The 20,083-nt window shown below is 42.4% G+C and overlaps 1 protein-coding gene across 10 annotated transcripts in view; it reads right to left on the bottom strand.

The window, feature by feature from the left end:
- Nucleotides 1-20,083, bottom strand: part of LOC134541656 (NAD(+) hydrolase sarm1) — a 568,468-nt gene that overhangs the window by 69,756 nt on the left and 478,629 nt on the right. The window contains exon 1 of one of the 10 annotated variants that reach the window (XM_063385254.1): nucleotides 17,769-17,854. The exons of 7 other annotated variants lie outside the window; for them this stretch is intronic. Coding sequence is in view for 2 of the 3 variants with exons in the window: in XM_063385251.1 (XP_063241321.1) it covers nucleotides 15,864-15,929 (66 nt within the window). In the remaining variant the exon portion in view is untranslated. Of the gene's footprint in view, nucleotides 1-6,545; nucleotides 6,612-15,863; nucleotides 15,999-17,768; nucleotides 17,855-20,083 lie in introns of those variants that run through there. 2 more of the 10 variants (XM_063385251.1, XM_063385253.1) reach the window with 2 other exon arrangements.

Genomic DNA, 20,083 nt, shown 5'->3' with positions numbered 1-20,083 from the left:
CTACGTCTACATATACAATTAAAAACATGATCCATCTGGATACTATTTCGATATGCGAATTCATTTTTGTTGTTGATTTTTGCATTCAATATATCCTTCATGGTTATCTTTTATCCGTATAGACCCGGAAATTTCGCGAAGTCATTTGACGTCAGTCAAGAATTCACATTTATGTGCATACTTTAAGCACACGTGCTATCCCATAGGCTGATTACTTAACGTAGAACCTTCCCTTCTTCACTCAATTGCTATCTGGCCCGCAGTCGTAGAGGGGAGTGTCCAATTAGTTGTAATCCAATAATCAAAGCAATAGAGAGTTATATATGTTTGCAGTTTCACTTGCGACCGAAAGAATCCGCGAAATTTCCGTCTCTCTAGCTATTTGTACGAAGGCAGATAAACACTCATAATTAAAATATTTTTTACAACTATTTGCGACATTAGGTTCTTAAATTAGCGGGGAAAAAAATCCAAAATGGCGGGTGAAACAGATCATTAAAGACTATTTCCACTTTTAACATAAGAAAGTGTGCGCAGTCGACAAAAACAAAACGTGGTTCATAATGAATACACTGATTTTTTTTCTGTTTGAACAATCTCCCAAATTTCAGTTAACGGTTCCGGAGGAGTAACCTATTTTCGTCACAGGCAATGCCACGGGGATGACCGCCGAGACTTTCCCATACTTTCCGAGGCAGGATGATAATGCAATGGTCTACCACTGCCTTCCGCGGGATGAAGGTGATAGGAACCTCAAAAACACCCAGTCCTGAACCAGGGAAAAGGTTTTAAAAATCCCCCCTCCCCCCCCCCACACACACACTCCACCCGGACCGGGAATCGAACCTTGACCCACCAGACAGACACGCTAGCTACTAGACCAAATGAGAGAACAATCATTTCATAATAAATAATCATCTGCTCATTCTCTAACAAAATATAAATATTCTCATTTTTCTGTCGCTTCACTAACGCTTCACCAACCATGTTATGGAAATTATAAACAAATTAACCTTTTCCTTCTCCTTAATCTCTGCTACAGTTTGTGTAGCGTAGTTGATAATGCTTTAAAGTAGTATGCTACCAGTGCTACCCACTTCCCAACTCTTATCTCGTAAATAATCACATTCTATTTATTTGCAAACGCTGTTGGCAAAACAACAGAACAACGCAGAATAATCCGTAAACCAATTGTAATTTTTAAAAAAAAAACTGTCAATTTATATGACGCAGTAATAAGTAATAAATAACTCTCTGTACAAGTAGTGAGGAAATTTCTAACCGTTTACCACACTTCCATAGTTACAAAAAAAAAAAAAACCTCCTGCAAGACACGTACACGATAAAACTGAACAGCGCCCTCTGAACACACAACCTTCAGCCATCAACGACACGCCTGCCTCGGTCGGTGAGCTGCGAGAGAATACGTGTTGCGTCTTCCCTTCAAGAGCCACTTGTAGCGGGACAGGTTTTATTTTTCTTTTCAAACACGTTTACAACTTTTATTGAGACGGATGTTACGCACAAAAAAAATTATTGTTGTAATTCCCCCAATGGTATTTCACGCTAGCTTCAAACTAACTTCCGTTTTAAGAAATTTAAATACGAGAAATTTCTTTTTTTTTTTTTTTAATAACGATCCCAAGCTTACGTGGCCACATGTCTGAGGTTTCTTGGTTTTCGTGTTTCAGCCGCGTTAAAGGTTACCCTGATGATGGCGACTGCAACGTGAACCGAAACGTCCCGGTAAAATCTTTGCTGCTTATTGCTGCGGCTGAAAACCCGAGAAGCCAAGAAACCTCATTTTCACGAGCGGTTCCCTTGCGCTTGTACGACCGTTGATGGTCTTACACTCACCCGGGAGTCGAGCGCGCGAGCGATACCAGCAATCTGCGTGTTGTTATTGGCAAGCCTTCATTTCACAGACGAGAGAGCTACACCCGAGGTTCCCCCAAGTTCATGCTAGCTTTTTTTCTTCCGTTCTATCTCATTGTATAAACCGGTGTGGCATTACATTTTGCTGTCGATTAGGATAGGTTAGCTACATTATAAATACTTTAAAACATTGTGGATGGTTGGTTATATTAGGTAAGTATAGCTACATTAAAAATACTGTAAAATCATTTTATGGTCGCTTAGCAAAATAACTTTTTAATATGTAGCTATCCAGGGCTAGGAAACCGTTTACATGATTTCACAGTATCTTTAATGCAGCTATCCTAACCAAATCAACAGTCCACAATGTTTTAAAGTATTTATAGAGACCTGAAAAATTCGCGGATTCATTTCGTGTCATGCTAAAATTCAAATAATTATACCTTAGTCCTGCTTCTGTCATTGGTTCACTGTTAATCTGGAGGACTGAGGGCTGATTAGAGACCCTCACTCATAGAAGTGTCGAATCACAGGCCACCCAGTCGAGACGACTCACAAGTCAGCAGACAGTGAACAGTTGGCATTTGCCTGAGTGTGTAGAGGACATTGGAGTCTATCCTGGAAGTCATTGAACCCGCGAATTTTCCCGGTCTCTAAGTATTTATAATGTAGCTAACCTACCCTAATTGACCATTAGTTATCATGAGTACAATGAACAAAAAAAACCGAATATGCACGATCGGGGGTTTGGCTCTCTCGTCTGTTGAAAAGAAGGCTTCCCGTTGTTATTCAGCCCGGCCGGCCGGCTGCACGGAGGTCGCTCTGCGCACGCGCACAATTAGTGAAGGGGAGGGGGGAGGGAGGGGGGAGCGATAAGGCACACGGAGCGCATTCCTGCCTGCCGACGGGGGAATACTTGAGATAGGCGCCGCACGTGGGGCGGACGAGGCAGCTGGTGGCTGCTGTGACGGGCAGGCTGTGCTGTCGCCCAGCACTCGTCAGCCCGCGGAGGTATGCGTCGACTCCCCAGCATCCCAGACCAACGGGACGATTATGAACACACGTTGATAGGGGCAGGCGTCTTTCGCGAAAAGATCTGAACACTTATTAAACTGCAACAAGGTATACCCGCACCTGTGGTGTCTTCCTTGTGATTGGCGGCCTTCTGCGAGAGAAGTCGTTGCCTTATTTGACCGAGCCACTCAGGACGCGTTTGCATACCGCAGTGAATCACTGTCATTGGTGTTGATACAATCGATATGTACCTGGGAGAAACTCACCTAATCACGAAATACAGACGATGCTATATAGTATTTTAACTTTCATCTAGTCTCGAAATCTTTTCGCGAAATCTGCAGGCCCCTACACATTGCGGTAACCATCGAAATTCATGGAAATTTCCACAGAAAAAAAGAGCTGCGTGTTTACGAACACGTCATTTTTTCGTTAAACTGTGACCACTGACGACGTTCCGACTGTACGTACCGTAAACTTTTGTCCATGAACACACATTTCGGACGGTTATTTATCGCGAGCGGTGCAACGTTACATACCACGTGTGTATCCGTTGGTGATGTGAAACAAATAAGAGTTTAGCGATGTAATTTAACTATAATAAGTATTAAATAATGTATTTTTGTGGCACGATTTTCTTTTTTTTTTATCATAGCTGGAACTGTTAAGGAGCCAAACCTATTTGCAATGAAGTTTGACGTAAACAATACCTGAGGTTAAGAACTGTTACGGTTTTATTTTTATCTGTGGTCTTATGTTTGCTATGGCAATGCACAGGTATTGCAACATTGACGACACAAATTTATTTTACTTACCTTTAAATTAAATAATTACCAAACAAATCACCGATGGTTTAAATTACTGACATAAAAAAATATATTTAATTTATCAGTGGGACATTTTCATATTTCACTGCCAAAATAATTTATTCGACGCACACATTAAATATTCAGTGGTTGCTGACACTTATACAACGGCTCACAAGTCTTGCAGATAATAAGGAAACACGCACCGCATGTTGGTTTTTAACCACGGTATGCGGCACGTGTTTCGGCAGAAGGAGGAGAACACAGCAAGTCTGCACGAGTGTTCGTAATCAGCCCGCAGGAGTTCGCTGAAACACAGGTGCTGTTATCTTTGCGTACAGGCGAGGAATGTGGAGGTAGCTTTACTCGCACACTAGCCCTTGTTGTAGCTGTCAGTATCACTAGGGACTGGAAAAATTCGCGGTTTCAATGACCACTAGGATAGACTCCACGATTCTCTATGTACTCGGGCAACTATCACCTGGTCATTGGCTACCGACTCGGGACACCTGTTTACTGCGATTCTTATGATTCGATAGTTCTTTTGTTGAGTGTTTGCCATTGGCTCAGAGTCCTTCAGGTAAATTGCGGTCCAATCACTGACGCAGCATTAAGCTAAACGAGTTTGGATTCCAGCCTGTCTCGAAAGGAATCCGCAAATTTTTCCGGTCTCTTAACTATCACTTATTAGTGTATACGCTGACATCCTCACATGCACTTTCAATTCTAACCATGAAAACATAACTGCCTCGAGTTGCTAATAGTAGGCATGAACCAGGGGCACAAATCTGTAGGTTTCTCAAAGGTGGGTGAATTGGGGGGGGGGGGGGGGGGGGGGCACGACCAGAGAGTTTTGCGCGTGGGGTTAAGTCATATTTGGATTAGGGTGCTTGTATGCTGTGTACTGCTCATATTTGGCCCATATGCATGCAATAAGCAGAAAGCTTTTAAAACACACAAGACAATTTTATATATGTATGTATATATATATATATATATATATATATATATATATATATAACACATTTGTCTACCAAAACAAACATGTTCATGAAGTTTTAATGTTTTCCCTGTAATTTAAAATACAGACTTTTTTAAAAAATTAAAAATATAAATTATTAAAAAAGTATTTTAATATACGATTTAAGTGTTTGTACCTGTGAAAATGCATACTACCGTACCGCGAATTACACAAACATGCAATGCAACATAAAGAAATTAAAAGTGATTCTCAGCTTATGATCCTTCGCAATTAAAACTGAGTTCATCCCAAGGCCTCAAAACAATGGAGGGAATGTTTCCCAGAAGAAACCGCACGTCATTACGTAAATGTAAGTTGCAAATAGCGTTACGTAATACGTGCCGCGAGCTGCGCCGATTCTACCATGGAGGTACAATGAGTGGAGTGAGTGTCTGGTCTAAAGTTGAAGCCCCTCTGGTTAGTAGTTGGTTACCGAACCAAACTGTAGTTCCATAAAGGCTGATGCTTTAAGTTTGTGTAAAAGCTTGAAAAGAACCAACTAGGAAAATTCTTTAAAATGCCATCATTTAACGAGTATTGTTAAATAGTCTGTTTTTTTGCCTGATGACGGGAACAGATTGTCAGTTCCCGAAAATTGCAGCTGTTAGTCTTAGGAATCCTACTGTGTGCGTCTGTTTTTACACGTTTTATATTAGCTTTACCTGTATGTTTGTTTGTATGTTTGTAACCGACTCCTTTGGGTGCGATTTTGACCCACTTTAAACGGCCAGATTTCATTCAAACTTTGTAGATTTATCGAGGACCGATGACAATACACTAATTTGATAAGATTATTCCATTATTCAATTTTCAAAATAAGATTTTTGTCAATTTATGGAGGCCAGAACGAAAAAAAAAAAAAAAACTCAACGAACCCGCGGCGCGGATCGCGTGCCTGCGATCTGGGGCTTAAATCACTCGCTGCGGTCCGCAGGCGATTACCGCTGAAACCACACGTCTGCGGGCACGCTAGCTCCACCTCGCGGGTAATGTGCTAACAAACAGGGGCAGCTCACGCGCATGCTAATTGCTGGCGGCGCACACGAGTTGCTGAGGTCGCTCCCAAGTGCGGGACGTACAAATTGCAAACTCGACAACGAAAATTGGCGCATAATTCTATATTTTAATTAATATTTCATTCAAGCATAAATATTTTAAACCTTGGAAAAGATAATCATTTATTCGACAATTTTTTACTCTATTTAGTTTTACCGTGCGCAATCAATAGATACTGGAAATTATTCGCGGAGCTACTGGAACAACACAAAGCATGAATGCCGTGCTAAGTATCTGAGCCCAGTATATCTGCGGACACTGTTTCGTAGCGGTAGAGTTGGTTTCATGTAAACGCACACATTTGCAAGCACGTGCGTGTGTGTTCCGTGTACGAAACAAAGGACAAGTTATTCCGGGCAAAAGCCCGGCCTAGCCTCACCGCCTACACCTCCTAGGCATGAACCCGTCAGGGTATAATAGGAGCACTACCAAGCATACCCTAGCATGGCGTATACTCTGTGGGCCTTAGATGTTCCAATATGCCTTGTGAATGGTATTACACACCATACTTGTAAACAAAACAAAAGGACAGATTATTCCGACCTTACGGCCGGCATTCTCACGTTCCCCTCCCACATATGCGCCCTAATAGGGTAGGGTGGAAGTAGCGTTCCAGTTAGCTTTTAATAACATTCCAGAGCTTTAAGGAAAACAGAACTGTTAGGGATCGCTCCCTGTTGTTGATCGGGAGGGTGTTGGGGCTTCGGCAATGACCAGCGGCTGAGGTCACCGCCACACTCAGCTGACCAGACAACAAAGGACCGTGCACTGACCGACTTGAGGAAGGCCTCCCTGGCTCGACGCATGGCGACGGCAGACTCCGACACGCTCCCGGCGCGCCGCGCGCGACGACTGACAGTCGGCGGGGGAGCAGCAGGCGTCCCGACGCCTATCTCGCCGCTCGCTCTCTCTCTCTCTCTCTCTCTCTCTCTCTCTCTCTCTCTCTCTCTAGTCCCCGGGGTCGCGGGCTCCAACACGACACGAGTCATCTCTGGATGCTGAACTTAAGGGCCGCCTGCAGAATCAGGTGAGTCAAGTCCGAGAAAAAACCTGGCAGGTTAATCAAATGGAAGAATACTCCACTTCGTCTCAAGTCACGACTGTGCAAGCCGGCCTAAGTGTTGTCTGCTTCCCGCATTTCGCGTTAAACGCATGCAATAAGCAGAAAACTTTAAAAAATACAGAGTGCAGGCAGCCCCCCCCCCCCCCCTAATTCCAGCCCCCCTGACACCCCCGGGATCTACGTCCCTCGGTTCTGAGTCCAGGCCTCCAGAGCCGCCCAACGGAGGGATATATGGCGCGAGTTGCGTCATTGAGAAAAATTTTTTTTGGGGGGGGGGGGGGGGTTAGCACCAATAGTCTGCGTTTTCTGCTGCCACTGTCGTCCTAGCAACAGTGTCTATGAACAACTCGATGTGATCGTCACTGATTGTTAGAGACGGGAAAAATTCGAGAAAATTCATTTCGCGATAGGCTAAAATACAAATCGTTATACCTCCGTGCTGACTCTGCTATTGGTTCACAACTCACCTGGATGACTCTGGGCCGATGGGAAAACACCCGACCAAAGCTTTATCGAATCACAGGCTGCTACGCTGGGACGTCTCACAAGACAGCAGCCATTGAGTGGGTGGCATTTGACCGAGTGTACGTAGAACAATGGAGTTCATCCTAGAGGTCATTGAACCCGCGAATTTTTCCTGTCCCTACTGATTGTGAACGAACATCGTGTGTTGCTTCGCCGAGCGACGTCAGGGAAACGGGTACCCCTGGCAGGTGCTACCAAATCTGCGGCAAGAAATTTACCGCGAAGAGCTCCCTCGCCACGAGGACGCGGAGGAAACCGCTAAATGACTTCTCCTCGCGTGGCGGATGCGAGCCGGCGAGTCAGTGGAAACGAGGCGGACGGCCGACATCCGACAGGAAGGGGCGTGCGCCAGGCCGCGACTGCGTCAAGCTCACGACCTGACGGCGAATCGCGAACGCGCGCAGTATTATTTTATGGTTCAAAGGAAAAAAGTGGGTGGGTAACGGGAACTGTGATTCGTGTGCGACTGGCCAGTCTTGTCGAACGACTTGTCCGCTACCGGTTGTAGCATCGTGCGCCACTGAGAGAAAGGTTTGTTTGCCTCAACAAAATATTTGTTTATATATGGCGAAATAAATATATTTTGTTAATTCAAACAAACATTTTGTAGTAGGAAAGATTATGTTGACCCAACAAAATGATTTTGTCAACTCAAATGTATATTTGTTTAGGTGTAACAAATTATTTTTGTTACTTACCGAGTTTGATTAAACTAACGAAATATTTTGTTCCACCAAGTAAATATTTGTTTCCCCATATATAAACAAATATTTGTTTGATTCAAACAAACCATTTTCTCTGTAATGATACCTACTCATCTCCCCAATCGTTGCACTCAAAGCAGCGCATTGCGATTATTTACGAAAACTTGACGATCACATTGAATTGTTAGCTAACTCTGTTAACATAACAACAGTGGCAAATTGATACATAAACCACTGGTACTAATTATTCTGAGAACGCTCAAATCTGAGACATGTTACAGGATATAGTCTTTGTCTATTTAAATTATTCGTGCAACGGGGAATTTCGTCCATTTGTTCGTATGTTTCCTGCGTTGTCCAGGTTTGTTGGCTGTCTGTATCCTGTTCTTGTTGAAACTGTATCGTCGTTGCTAGCCCACTACGTTGTTATTTTTTCATGACTAAATATACTTAAACGGAATTCTTGTGCTGTCTGATGTTTTAATTCTGAATGTGTTCATCTGTGCTGTCGGCGTTGTATCGTCCATAATACCTGTTTAGTTCATTGTTATATTAGTAGGTTTCGATTTGTTCTCTGTGGTTTCATGTTTTTATTTTTATTTCGTATTTTGCATTCTTAAGTTTTTTACATGGCAAACAGTGCAAAACTGAAATTGCGTTTGTCCAAAAAAAAATAGAATTAAAACAAAGACTTTAATTCACGAGTTCTGATTTTCTCTGCAAGACCTGACTTAAGTTTTTTTTTATAAAGTCTTTCGATACCTAACCTTCACAAAATGCTTCACCAAATAAAATTGAAAACATAATTTACAAAACTGGTCTTAATCGGGAGTCGAGCACAAAGCCTGTGTGAACAAATTCAAATTTTTTCTAATGTGTTTTCTTTCAGCCAGGATGTCGTTCTAGCCATAATGGAATATAGTTTTACGAGTTCCAAGACACGCCGAGTTTAATTTGAACGGTGTGCACTGTGCTGTGTACCACAACGCTGAAATAACAACTGAATGAATTTGTGTGTGTTTCTTAAATGTACCTTAACGCTGAAATACCACAATCAAACCGATCCTTACCTAACCTAGCGTAATATAACCTAACCTAACTTAACCTAGCCTATCCTAGCCTAACCTAGTCTAGCCTAACCTAGTCTAACCTAACCTAGTCTAACCTAACCTTTGTGGCAGTCCTACAATGGCATTTTTCGGTGTTAGTGTATTTCGGCGTTGTGGTAATTTGGCGTTGTGGTTAACAGCAGTTTTCTAGATGTCGGCGTTGTGGTCAATTTGGCATTTCGGCGTTGTGGTGCGTCCCCCTTGCGGATGATCGGTCGCTCATGAGATCGAACAGTGTTTTCGAAACCACAACTCTGCCTCAAGTGCGGAGGTCCAAGGAGGCCACAAGGAGTGGTAGAGGGGGGGGGGGGAGGGGACGGCTGCAACAGGATGCCCGGCCGTCGCGGACCTTGGCCGAGCGAAGCCGGCCTTGGGAGTGCCTTAGCCTTGCGTAAACGCGCGCACGTGAGCACACTACCGTCGACAGGGTTTGCAGCTAAAGGGAGACCTCCCACACTCAGTATATGTGGTGTCCGTTAAGTTACTTCAAAAGTACTCGCCAGAGATGTGTGAACATCTAACCTCCGGTAACGAGAAAATTCCACTTGTTCTCGTGTTGCAGATACACTTACAATACGAAACTTAACGCAGAAATTCTTTAAAATAATGCCGATCGTGATAAATATATACGAAAATTGTGTGTTTCAACGCGAATCGAACGTAGTTTCCACACCCGCCGCTAGAATTCGCTGCCGGAGCAGCTACGTCGACTATCGGATAGATTGATTTACAGAGCGAAATTTTAAACTATATAATAGCGAAACGGATCCGGTAAAAGCGAAAGAGGCTTGAAAAAAGTACTGAACCCTGGTTTTGCACATGATTTTCAAGAAGGATTTTTAATCAAATACTTCCGATCTTGTTAAAATTCATTATATTATATATTTTTTCCCTTTTAGAATTTTGGTTAACCAAAATACGTATGATAGCAACGTGGTTACACAATTCCGTTTCATGCGAATTCCGTGCCATTCAAGAAATTACTCCTACTAAATGATGTATACCCAGCGCTAAGATGTTACACGTCAAAAACCATGTTGTGTAACCGTTGAAAGTCAGTAAACTAAGACGACAATGGTAATGACGATAACGATGGGACCTTACTCCTGATTGCTCAGTTCTGAGCGCGTACACAACGCAGCGGTGACGAAAGCAGAGACGAACATGCCGTACTTGTCAGGATGATTCCAGGGTGGATAAGGTGCAATTAATTGTCTGCCGCAGCGTGAAGGTTCAGGGACTAAACAATCACCTAGTCCTGGACGCAGGAAGGAAATTGTCGAAGCCGGAGTTTCACATGTGCGAGAATTTGCGCCTGGGTTTTCTCAGGACAGTCCCGTTTCACCCACCTAATCATTTCATCGCCATTTCACGTCACCTTTCACGGAGACGGCGGTGTCTACTTTTCACATCACCGAAAAGATTTTGACCAGCGAGTGATTTCACCACGTATACGAAACCACACAATCGTTAAGCTGCAACAAGATATGATATCAAACCTTTACTACAAGTTGTGGCTAAATGCTTCCATAAAACCGAAATTACGGGAATCGATATTTTTGCCACCTGTGAAGCTTCAAACGCAAATTATCTCCAAGTTTATGAGGGCACTTTCGAAGGAATTTAATTTAACTACAAACATAAACTTAAATTTCACTGATGGCTACATTGTAAAATAATTAATTCAAAAAAGCTTCTCAGCTCTAGCTCTCCTTTAATAATCAACCCACCCCCCCCCCCCCCTAAAAAAATAATCATAGGTGAAAAAAAGGAGGTTGTGGACAGTTTTCAGCTGCCCGGTGCTCCTACAACCGGGTTCCGGGGTTCGATAACGACTTAGGGTATTCGGCCCTTGGGTCCGATATGGCGGCGACGACAGCCCTGTGGCTGCCTGGGACTGCTTCATTAAGCAACTATTCTGAGCAGGATATTATGGATATATACAGATGGAGCATAAGGTTCGATTCTATAAGAGGGGGATTTCAGTGTACTAAACGTACACGTATTTTTGTTTACCAATGTATCAGCTACACCTGTATTGGAGGTTAAATTGGAAAAAGAAGTCAACTCACGTCATTACATTTGTATTATGAAGATTCATTTTGGACTTTTAAAATATATAAACATATTAACCAGTAATATAGGCCTATTAATATAATTTTCTTCCAAACAGCTTAACTATAGTCGTTAATAAAAGCAAGCTCGAACAGCTGACACAAATATAAGCAAAGTCTGCCATATCGGTGAGTGAAAAATAGAAGAAAAAAAAGGCGGGGTGGGGGGGAGACGGCTAATTCTTCATCTGCATCCTTTCCTGATCTCTGTTCTGAGCCAAACAACGTAGTATCCGGGAGGGGGGGGGGGGGGGCGAATACGGGACGCGTCATCAGAAACACTCGCGGCTTATCTGATGACACACGGGACTTGTTCACGCCGCCAGCATTCTCCTTGTCTAGCGCGACGTCTGTCTCGTGGAGCGAGCGACCCCATTCGGGAGGCGCGCGCACGCAACAAGGGCGGTGAAACATTCTCGAGTCCAGCATTGAACAGCCGACGAGACGTTAAAACCGTGCGATCTATTCGTTCTTTGAACTTTTTCTTGCAATGGGGGATGACTGATATAACGTAATATTTTTAGTATATGACGTTGCTGGTTTATGTTAGTTGTAAATAAAAACCTTCAGGAATTAACAACCACATAAACATGCGGAGAACAATCAGCTTTATGTATTCATCTTAATTGTCCAATCCTGAGAATTTTTTTATCACACGCAAATCTGTAGTAGAGTTTCCTGTAAAAATTTTTCGAATATACTCTAGGCCTACAATTTTTTTTTTAATTTACAAAATTTACAATTTTTTTTTAAAAAAGAAAAATATACCAGCATACACAATCTCTACGCTTGGTCCAGTTCCAATTACCTACACTTTCTTTATTTCAAACATAACCTTAGATTCGCCATTTTTATAGTGTGCTGACTATACATAAACACCATCATATATGTGTGTATGTATACATATATATATTACAGTCGGTAGCAGTAGACTGGAGTATGACATTTTACCTTCAAATTATTATCCCTAGACATTGGCGATGGTTGGGGGGGAGGGGGGGGTGATGTTCTCCCTGAAATTAAGAACCCCCTCACTGAAGGGGGCCCGCTTGCACTTTCAATACCCTGTCTATGAAACGGAAATGACAAACGTAAACTTCAAAACTATGTTTTATGGAAAACTTGTCTGAATATTAAAAAAAAAAAATATGTTTCTGCTTAATGTACTGCATTTGGGCCAAAAATATGAGAAGCGTATAACATAACAAGCACCCTATCCAAAGATGAAATGCGTCGGTTAAAACCCCCACGCGCAAAACTCTAGGAATCGCGCCGCTGTCCCTAACGAATCTCCACGACTTTTTACAGAATTGTTTTCGAGAAAAATCCCTGACTTGCCCTGACCGATCCTGGCTTCCACTAACACTCCAGAACGTGGACACTGTGTCAGGGTGTCCACAAGGAAAAAAAAATATTTCGTACCAACTTAGGCGAGAAAAAGTACTAGATTTGAAAAGAAAAAAAAGTACTAAATTATAATTTGTTATAGTTTTTAACAATTTAGGAAGTTATTATGACATTGCAATACACGAACTTAAATATCACACCACACAGACACATACATGCCATAGTTTTTTAAAAATAATTACGCTTAATAATAAAACGTATTGGAGATACTGTAATATTATTATATTAAAGAAAAAAAGTACTAGATGTGAGCGTGAATGTACTAGACCACTAAAGTACTAGATCTAGTAGGAAAGTACTAACTGTGGACACCCCGACTCCAGAACGTGGACACTGTATTATCATCTCGCCAGTTGCTTGGGCTGTATGGACACCTCCCCCCCCCCTCGACCAGCTGACGGGGCGAGGTGACGTCACGCGAACGCGAGGCGCGCGCCCGTCACGTGCCACCCCCCCCCCCCCCCCCGTGTGAATCACGACCCGCGGAGCGACGCTCCGGTAAACAAGCCGCTCCAGCTCCAGCCGCCTGCTCGCCTTCAGCACGTGCTGCCCGCAACTGGGTCGTTACCACAACGCCGAAATACCACAACGCCGCCGAACGTTCAATAACGCCGAATGCCAAATTGACCGCAACGCCGACAGCTAGAAAACTGCTGTGTACCACAACGCCGAAATACAGTAACGCCGAAAAATGTTGCTGCGGGGAGGTTGGGGGGGGGGGGGGGGGGGGCACAGGAGCAAAATGAAAAACAACTGAATGAATTTGTGTGTGTTTCTTAAATGTATCTTAACGCCGAAATACCACAACCTAAGCTAACCTAAGCTAGCCTAACCTAACCTAACCTTTGTGGCAGTCCTGCAATGACATTTTTCGGCGTTAATGTATTTCGGCGTTGTGGTACACTGCAGTTTTCTAGTTGTCGGCGTTGTAGTCAATTTGGCATTCGGCGTTATTGTACGTTCGGCGTTGTGGTGCGTCCCCCTCGGCTCTTAACTCGCTTATTTCGTGGCACTGAGCATCGTGCGTTCTTTAAATGAGTCCTGCAATCGGGGTTTTTTCATTTAATACAATTTCTTGGACATACGCCACTGCAGTTTTGCACTGTCCGTCATGAAAAAAAAAAATTTCAAGAATGGAATTAAAAAAAATGGTAAAACATAAACCCACATAGAACAAGCCTAAATCAGCTGATTTCAACCAGATGAACCCAACGATGCACCTAAACAGGTATTATGGATAGCGCAACGACGAGAGACACAAATATAAATATCAGTCCAAGGAAATGTATTAAAACTATGCATTTTATTATTTATGTGCCAAGTAACTCATCTCAATTTTGACACTGATCTAAAGTAATGGGCTACCAGTGGTATACGTATCCTTCCAGTGTTTTTTTTTTCCTGTCAACAGTGTTTAAACAAATTTCATGTGGTTGTCAGTAATCGTAAAAACAACATGTGCTGCTTCGCAAGTGATATTTGGGAAATGGGTACAACTGATGCCTACTACTTTTCGAGAACCGTCAAATTTGACGCACGTTACACGGCAGATACTGTAACATAAGAAACTCGGATGTGTCACTAATAAACAAACGAAATATTAGTATTTAGGTCATAAATTTTTCTCGCATATGCTCAAATATGACTAATATCTGGCTGATAATAGAATGAATGCATATCCAACCTGTATCACCACCAAATAAGATTATTGTATGAAATTAAAAATGATAAGCTTATAAAGAAAAAATAATAATTTTAAGATTACTGTCAAAAACCAATCTTGGTCCTAGACTTTTCCGTAGTTTCAGGGATTTGCTGATTGCAAAAGCTGCAGACAGGCCTTTTATATACACATTACGTATCTTCCCATTCATTATCCAATTAAGTGCTGTTTATAGAGAAATAATAAATATCCGAGCGGCAATTAAAATAATTTCCTGTAAATGTAAATACTCCACGGGACTGTTTCTGATTAAATAACTTCTTAATTGAGAAATTTATGAAACTGCCTGGTTCTAGGATTTAGGAGGCCCAGATGTATCAACAACGTACACGAAATAATATAATATAATGAAAACACGGTTTTTTTCACACGGCGACAGTTGACGTCTTCGCATCCCACAACACCTAACTAAATACGTTACTTCCAAGCGATGTTTTGATTAGTATGCGATCCATCCAGCTCATCGTAATAGTTAAATCAATTTCGAAACCTGTCTTACAAGATGCTGTTTTTTTTTTGTAAATTCGCGTACATAATTCGTCAGCTGGTACTTTCGTGGTCGTAAATCGGTAAAAAAAAAAATGCTGAAATCCTGGCCACGAAGTTAAATAATTAGTTGGCTGGAAAATCGTTGTTTTCAAGTACAGTACACTCCCGATTATCCGCGAAATTAAGTGGCAGGGCCACCGCGGATAGTGAAAATCGCGGATAATCCGCAAATGAGCCGAAAGTGGGAAACAAAAAAAGGAAACATTAATTTCAACTTAAAAATCTAAACATTTAGGTACAGTAAAAGTTACAATTAACAGTAAAATATTTTTAATGATGCTAAAATTTTAGTATTTTTCTGAATAATTAACATACAATACATTTCAGTAATGTAAACATAAAAGTGCTCAACCATACGACTAGAAACAAAGTGCGACAGAGACAAAAATAGCAACGCATGCCCAAGGTTACCTACTGCGTGAATTCCGAGAAGGCCTGTGGCGTTTTACTGTATACTGCACACAATACACTCGTCAGTAGAGTTCAAATTCGCTCACTTGTAATAAAATACAGATTTACAAATGTGCTGTATTTTTTTCGTAGCATGCGCGGATAATAGGGAGTTTCCTGTATGCAATAAGTAGAGACCCGGAAAATTCGCGGGTTCAATGACCTCCAGGATAGACTCCAATATCCTCTACACACTCGGGCAAATGCCAACTGTTCATTGGCTGCTGACTTGCGAGTAGTCTCGACCGGGTGGCCTGTGATTCGACACTTCTATGAGTGAGGGTCTCTAATTGGCCCTCAGTCCTCCAGATTAACAGTGAACCAATGACGGAAGCAGCACTGAGGTATAATTATTTGAATTTTAGCATAACACGAAATGAACCCGCGAATTGTCCGGGTCTCTAGCGATAAGATGATAGTTGATAGATCGTCGCTGGACGCACTCACCGGCGAGAAGGTGAAGAAGGTCGCGAAGTGGTGCATGAACGGGCTCAAGGGCAGGGTCTTCGCCATGGCGCGCGGGCACTCAGGAGCACAAAGACACGACCGTCGGCGTCGACACCCGCGGACTGACTGGCCGGGCGCGCCACGCGACACGCTACATATCTCCGGCGGATCGCTCGCCTGCGGAGGAGGGGGGGAGTGGCGCTGGTCGGCCTGGAGGGGGAAGACGACACGGCGGGAGGGGAAGCGTGGGCGACTGGAATGGAATTCCTGCGCCTGATTGACGGCCGGTCCCGCGAGACACGAGCGCGCGTCTGGGCGGGCGGACTGCAGGGGCCTAGCAACTACCGTGAAGGCTCTATCAGCCTCCCCCACATGAGGTGCAGATCCTTCACAAGAAACCACTGCTCAAGCTATCCGGATGAGTAGTTACGTTTCTGTACATCGGTTTTTAAAACTGTTTTTTTTCTTTAATAGGGTGGAACCAGCTAAAATGCGTGTTTTCAGAATAATATTTACGCATGACTAGAGACTGGAAAAATTCGCGAGTTCCAATGACCTTCAGGATAGACTTCACCATCCTCCGCCTTCTTGGGCAAACGGCGCCTGTTCATTGGGTGCGGAATTTTGAGGCGTCTCAATTAAGTAACTTGTGATTGGATACTTCTTTGACTGATGGTATCTAATCGGCCAAGAGTCCTACATATTAACGGTGAACCAATAGCAGAAGCAGCACAACGGTATAATTATTTGAATTTTAGCATATCACAAAATGAACCCGCGAATTTTTCCGGTCTCTACGCATGACACACTCGGTACACACACGAGGGACTTGCGCTACACCTTTTATCTTCACTTCCACGCCGTGTGATGTTACGGTTATCTCTCACGACGAGAAGACTGCGCGCCAGTCCAGAGGAGACACCGCGCTAGAAGCACCAGCGAGCGTCGCGCTAATCATCCCGCCTCACTAACACAGGTACACCCCTGACGAGGCGGGCACGTTGAAGGACCAAGGCTGTGCCGCAGTAGCGGTTTTGCTGGGTTATCGAACGTTAATAGTTAGATACAGGAAAAATTCGCGAATTCATTTCGCGATAAGCTAAAATACAAATCGTTATACCTCAGTGCTGCCTCTGCTATTGGCTCACAACTCACCTGGATGACGCTGGGCCAATGAGAAACACCCGACCAAAGCTTTATCGAGTCACAGGCTGTTGCGTTGGGACGTCTCACAAGACAGCAGCCAATGAGTGGGTGACATTTGACCGAGTTTAAGTAGAACTATGGAGTTCATCCTGGAGGTCATTGAACCCGCGAATTTTTCCGGTCCCTATTAATAGTTTACCGGGAATACCAAAGAAAAAATTAACTTACAGTAAATTTATATTTAATATAAGTTCTAAAATTCGTTTCCTACTTTTCCTATCATTGTCCTATCCTTAACAGAATAACACAGAATGGAAGTAGTTAAATAGCAAACATGTATAAAAGTTGTAGTTAAAATAATCTCTTCGTTAAAGTAATAAACATATTTGAATTAATGAGTGCAAATAAAAGTAAATTTATCGATTAAATTGTAGATTTCATTTCACTCCTTCTTTCTATCCATACAAAATAGTGATAATTCAATAAAAATGATTCAATTTTATTCCATAAAAGTGTGCAATAATTTGATCAATGTTTTGTTATGACGTTGTCACGTTAAACTATCGTCCGTAAACCGACTTTACAGACAACCAAATTTTTTTTCCTGTCCCGCGAACTGTGTTTTGACGTTGTCCGGCTGAACAACGACCACACGGCACAACGCCCGGGCCTTAGCGGCCCTAGGCGGCGGCTATAGGGATAGTCCGGGGGTGACGAACGACGTGCAAACATTGTCAGCGACCGGGTTGGCTGGCGCACCTGGGGAAACCCGCGGCTCGGACTCCACGCAGGAGGCGACGACGTGTGTCGCACGGCAAACACTCCCGGCGTCGCGATGTTCTTGTTCAGCCATTTCACTTGCGGCGTCGCGTGGCTAAGCTGCACTGCTGCACAGAAGAAGAAAAAATATTTCTGTACTTTTACGAAAGATTATTTTGGAAACCTGGTGCCAAGAAATAATTTCTAATACTACAAAATACAATAGAGATTTCATATATTTGTACAACACTTGGCTATGGTTATTTTTGCATATATGAAATACGGTTTTCGAGATGATAATTAGTATTTTCTAACGAAAATTTAATTGGTGTTTCTTTCATTCAAGAATATATATTTTTTAAACCATGGAAAAAGATAATCGAATATTCAATCATTGAACTTTATTTTGTTTTATTGTGTTTATTAATGTGCGCAGTTAATGCTGGAAAGCTATTCGGGGAACGGTTTACAAATAGATTTAACTACTGGAGGTTCTGGGCCAAAACAGTGCATAAATGCCCGTGTGAGAATCTGAACCCAGTATTACTGCAAACACTATTTTGTAAATGTACTAATTTACAAATATCTGTCATTTTACACAAATACTTCTGTTCCACTTAGAAATATATATATATATATTCTGCATATCACAATAAATTTACGGACTTTTCAAACGAAGAATCGCAGATTCCAGTTTCTGGATTTGTTACAAACTGGATTCCAACTCTCGAGTTCAGTGTTCCTTTGTAAACTGGTAAAAATGCACGTTACATGAATAAGAGTGTTAAACGCTGTAGATTTTAACAAATTTTTGAATTTTTTTTTTGTTACACTCTTAAGACGATCCTTGGTAACTCACTTCGCGAAAATTTAAGAAGTTCCATAGATAATTTGTTAGGAGTGTTCTTCGTAAATATTCAAGGTGAAAATTGTACAGCGCTGTACCCCGAGCAAGCTGGCGTGAGTTAGTAAATGCATTCTTGACAGTACACTAAGAAAAAAAAATCATTTTAAGAAAATTATTTGTCGAAATAAAACATTAATTCATGCAAGCAACAAACTCTATGCATTAATGCAATGATTTTTCGCGAAATAATCTGTTCACTTACTAGACTGCAATGCGTTATTTCTGCGTCAGTGATTTCTGTTTTGTGATTGATGGTCGTGTTGCAAGAGAAGCAAGTGCCTTATTTTACCAGGCCAATCAGAACGCGTTTGCTTCCACACGAATGACTGCGATTCGTGTACAAACAGTAAACACGTACCTGGAAAAAAAAATCAATCACGAAAAACGAGTCAATAGTTTTTTTTTAAGCACAGTTTGTCTTGAAAACTTTACGCGAAAAATCATTAGCCCTATCTATTTAATAACCCATCTGTTCCCATACCACTATCATAAACTGGCTAACTTGTTTCTTCCACTCTGGTGGTTAGAGTAAGACCAGGTAAATTAGTTTTTATTTTTTATTCTTGGGGAGAGCCTAGAATGCAAACCATTAATTACACACAGCGTTCTCATTGGACGAAAAGTAGTTATGACATTCTCCGCAGAACAAGAGACCAATAACAACATTTAAAAAAATTCAAATGACCAACCACGTGCAATTCGGTCGGAAGGTAAACTCTGGCAGCAGCTAATGGGCAATAGACACAGGTACTTTTATGTACAAGTGTACCAGAAAGTAACACGAGTGTAGCATTACCAGAGCCAAGATTATTTGCAGAAATCATTTCAATTCAGGTAGACCATGCCTATACACAAGCAAGTATTTAAAAGAGTGGTCACTGGTCTGTGACAATGTAACGTTCTTCGGCGGGATGCGCGAGATGGGGTAACCTCCTCTTCTCCTTGTTTACAACTGGCTCGAGGTATCCAAGGACGTGTCGAGAGCGCTGAGGCCCACGAACCAGAATAACCAGAAAATAACGCGAATATAGTTCACTAGGGCCATGAAACCTTGCTACACCCAACATGCCTTTCCATAATCAAACCTTCTGTGGCCTGGTCGCACTATTGGGAGTTCAGGCGTGATCGCGAGCGTCATATAAGCTGGTTCTATTCATCATCGTTCGACCACGTTTTTCTGTTGCACCACTGCGTTGTGGGCGCTGAACTGAGATCACTCATGGACTCCCGGGTGGGTTCGCAGCAATGATCTCGGATCGACACTGCGCCAGCAGACATAGCCGGCATTTTCACTGACTTTGGTCAGGTTATTATCAAACGTTAACTTTAGAGTATTATTTACAAAATTTCAGATCATCTATACTAATAATAAAACTGTTCGAGGCAAAACGTCTGTACATAGAATGAA

This window comes from Bacillus rossius, assembly GCF_032445375.1.
Source record: "Bacillus rossius redtenbacheri isolate Brsri chromosome 4 unlocalized genomic scaffold, Brsri_v3 Brsri_v3_scf4_1, whole genome shotgun sequence".
NCBI classification, from domain to species: domain Eukaryota; kingdom Metazoa; phylum Arthropoda; class Insecta; order Phasmatodea; family Bacillidae; genus Bacillus; species Bacillus rossius.
The sequence above is the reverse complement of the archived record's forward strand: the minus strand, read 5'-3'. Positions and strand labels throughout refer to the sequence as shown.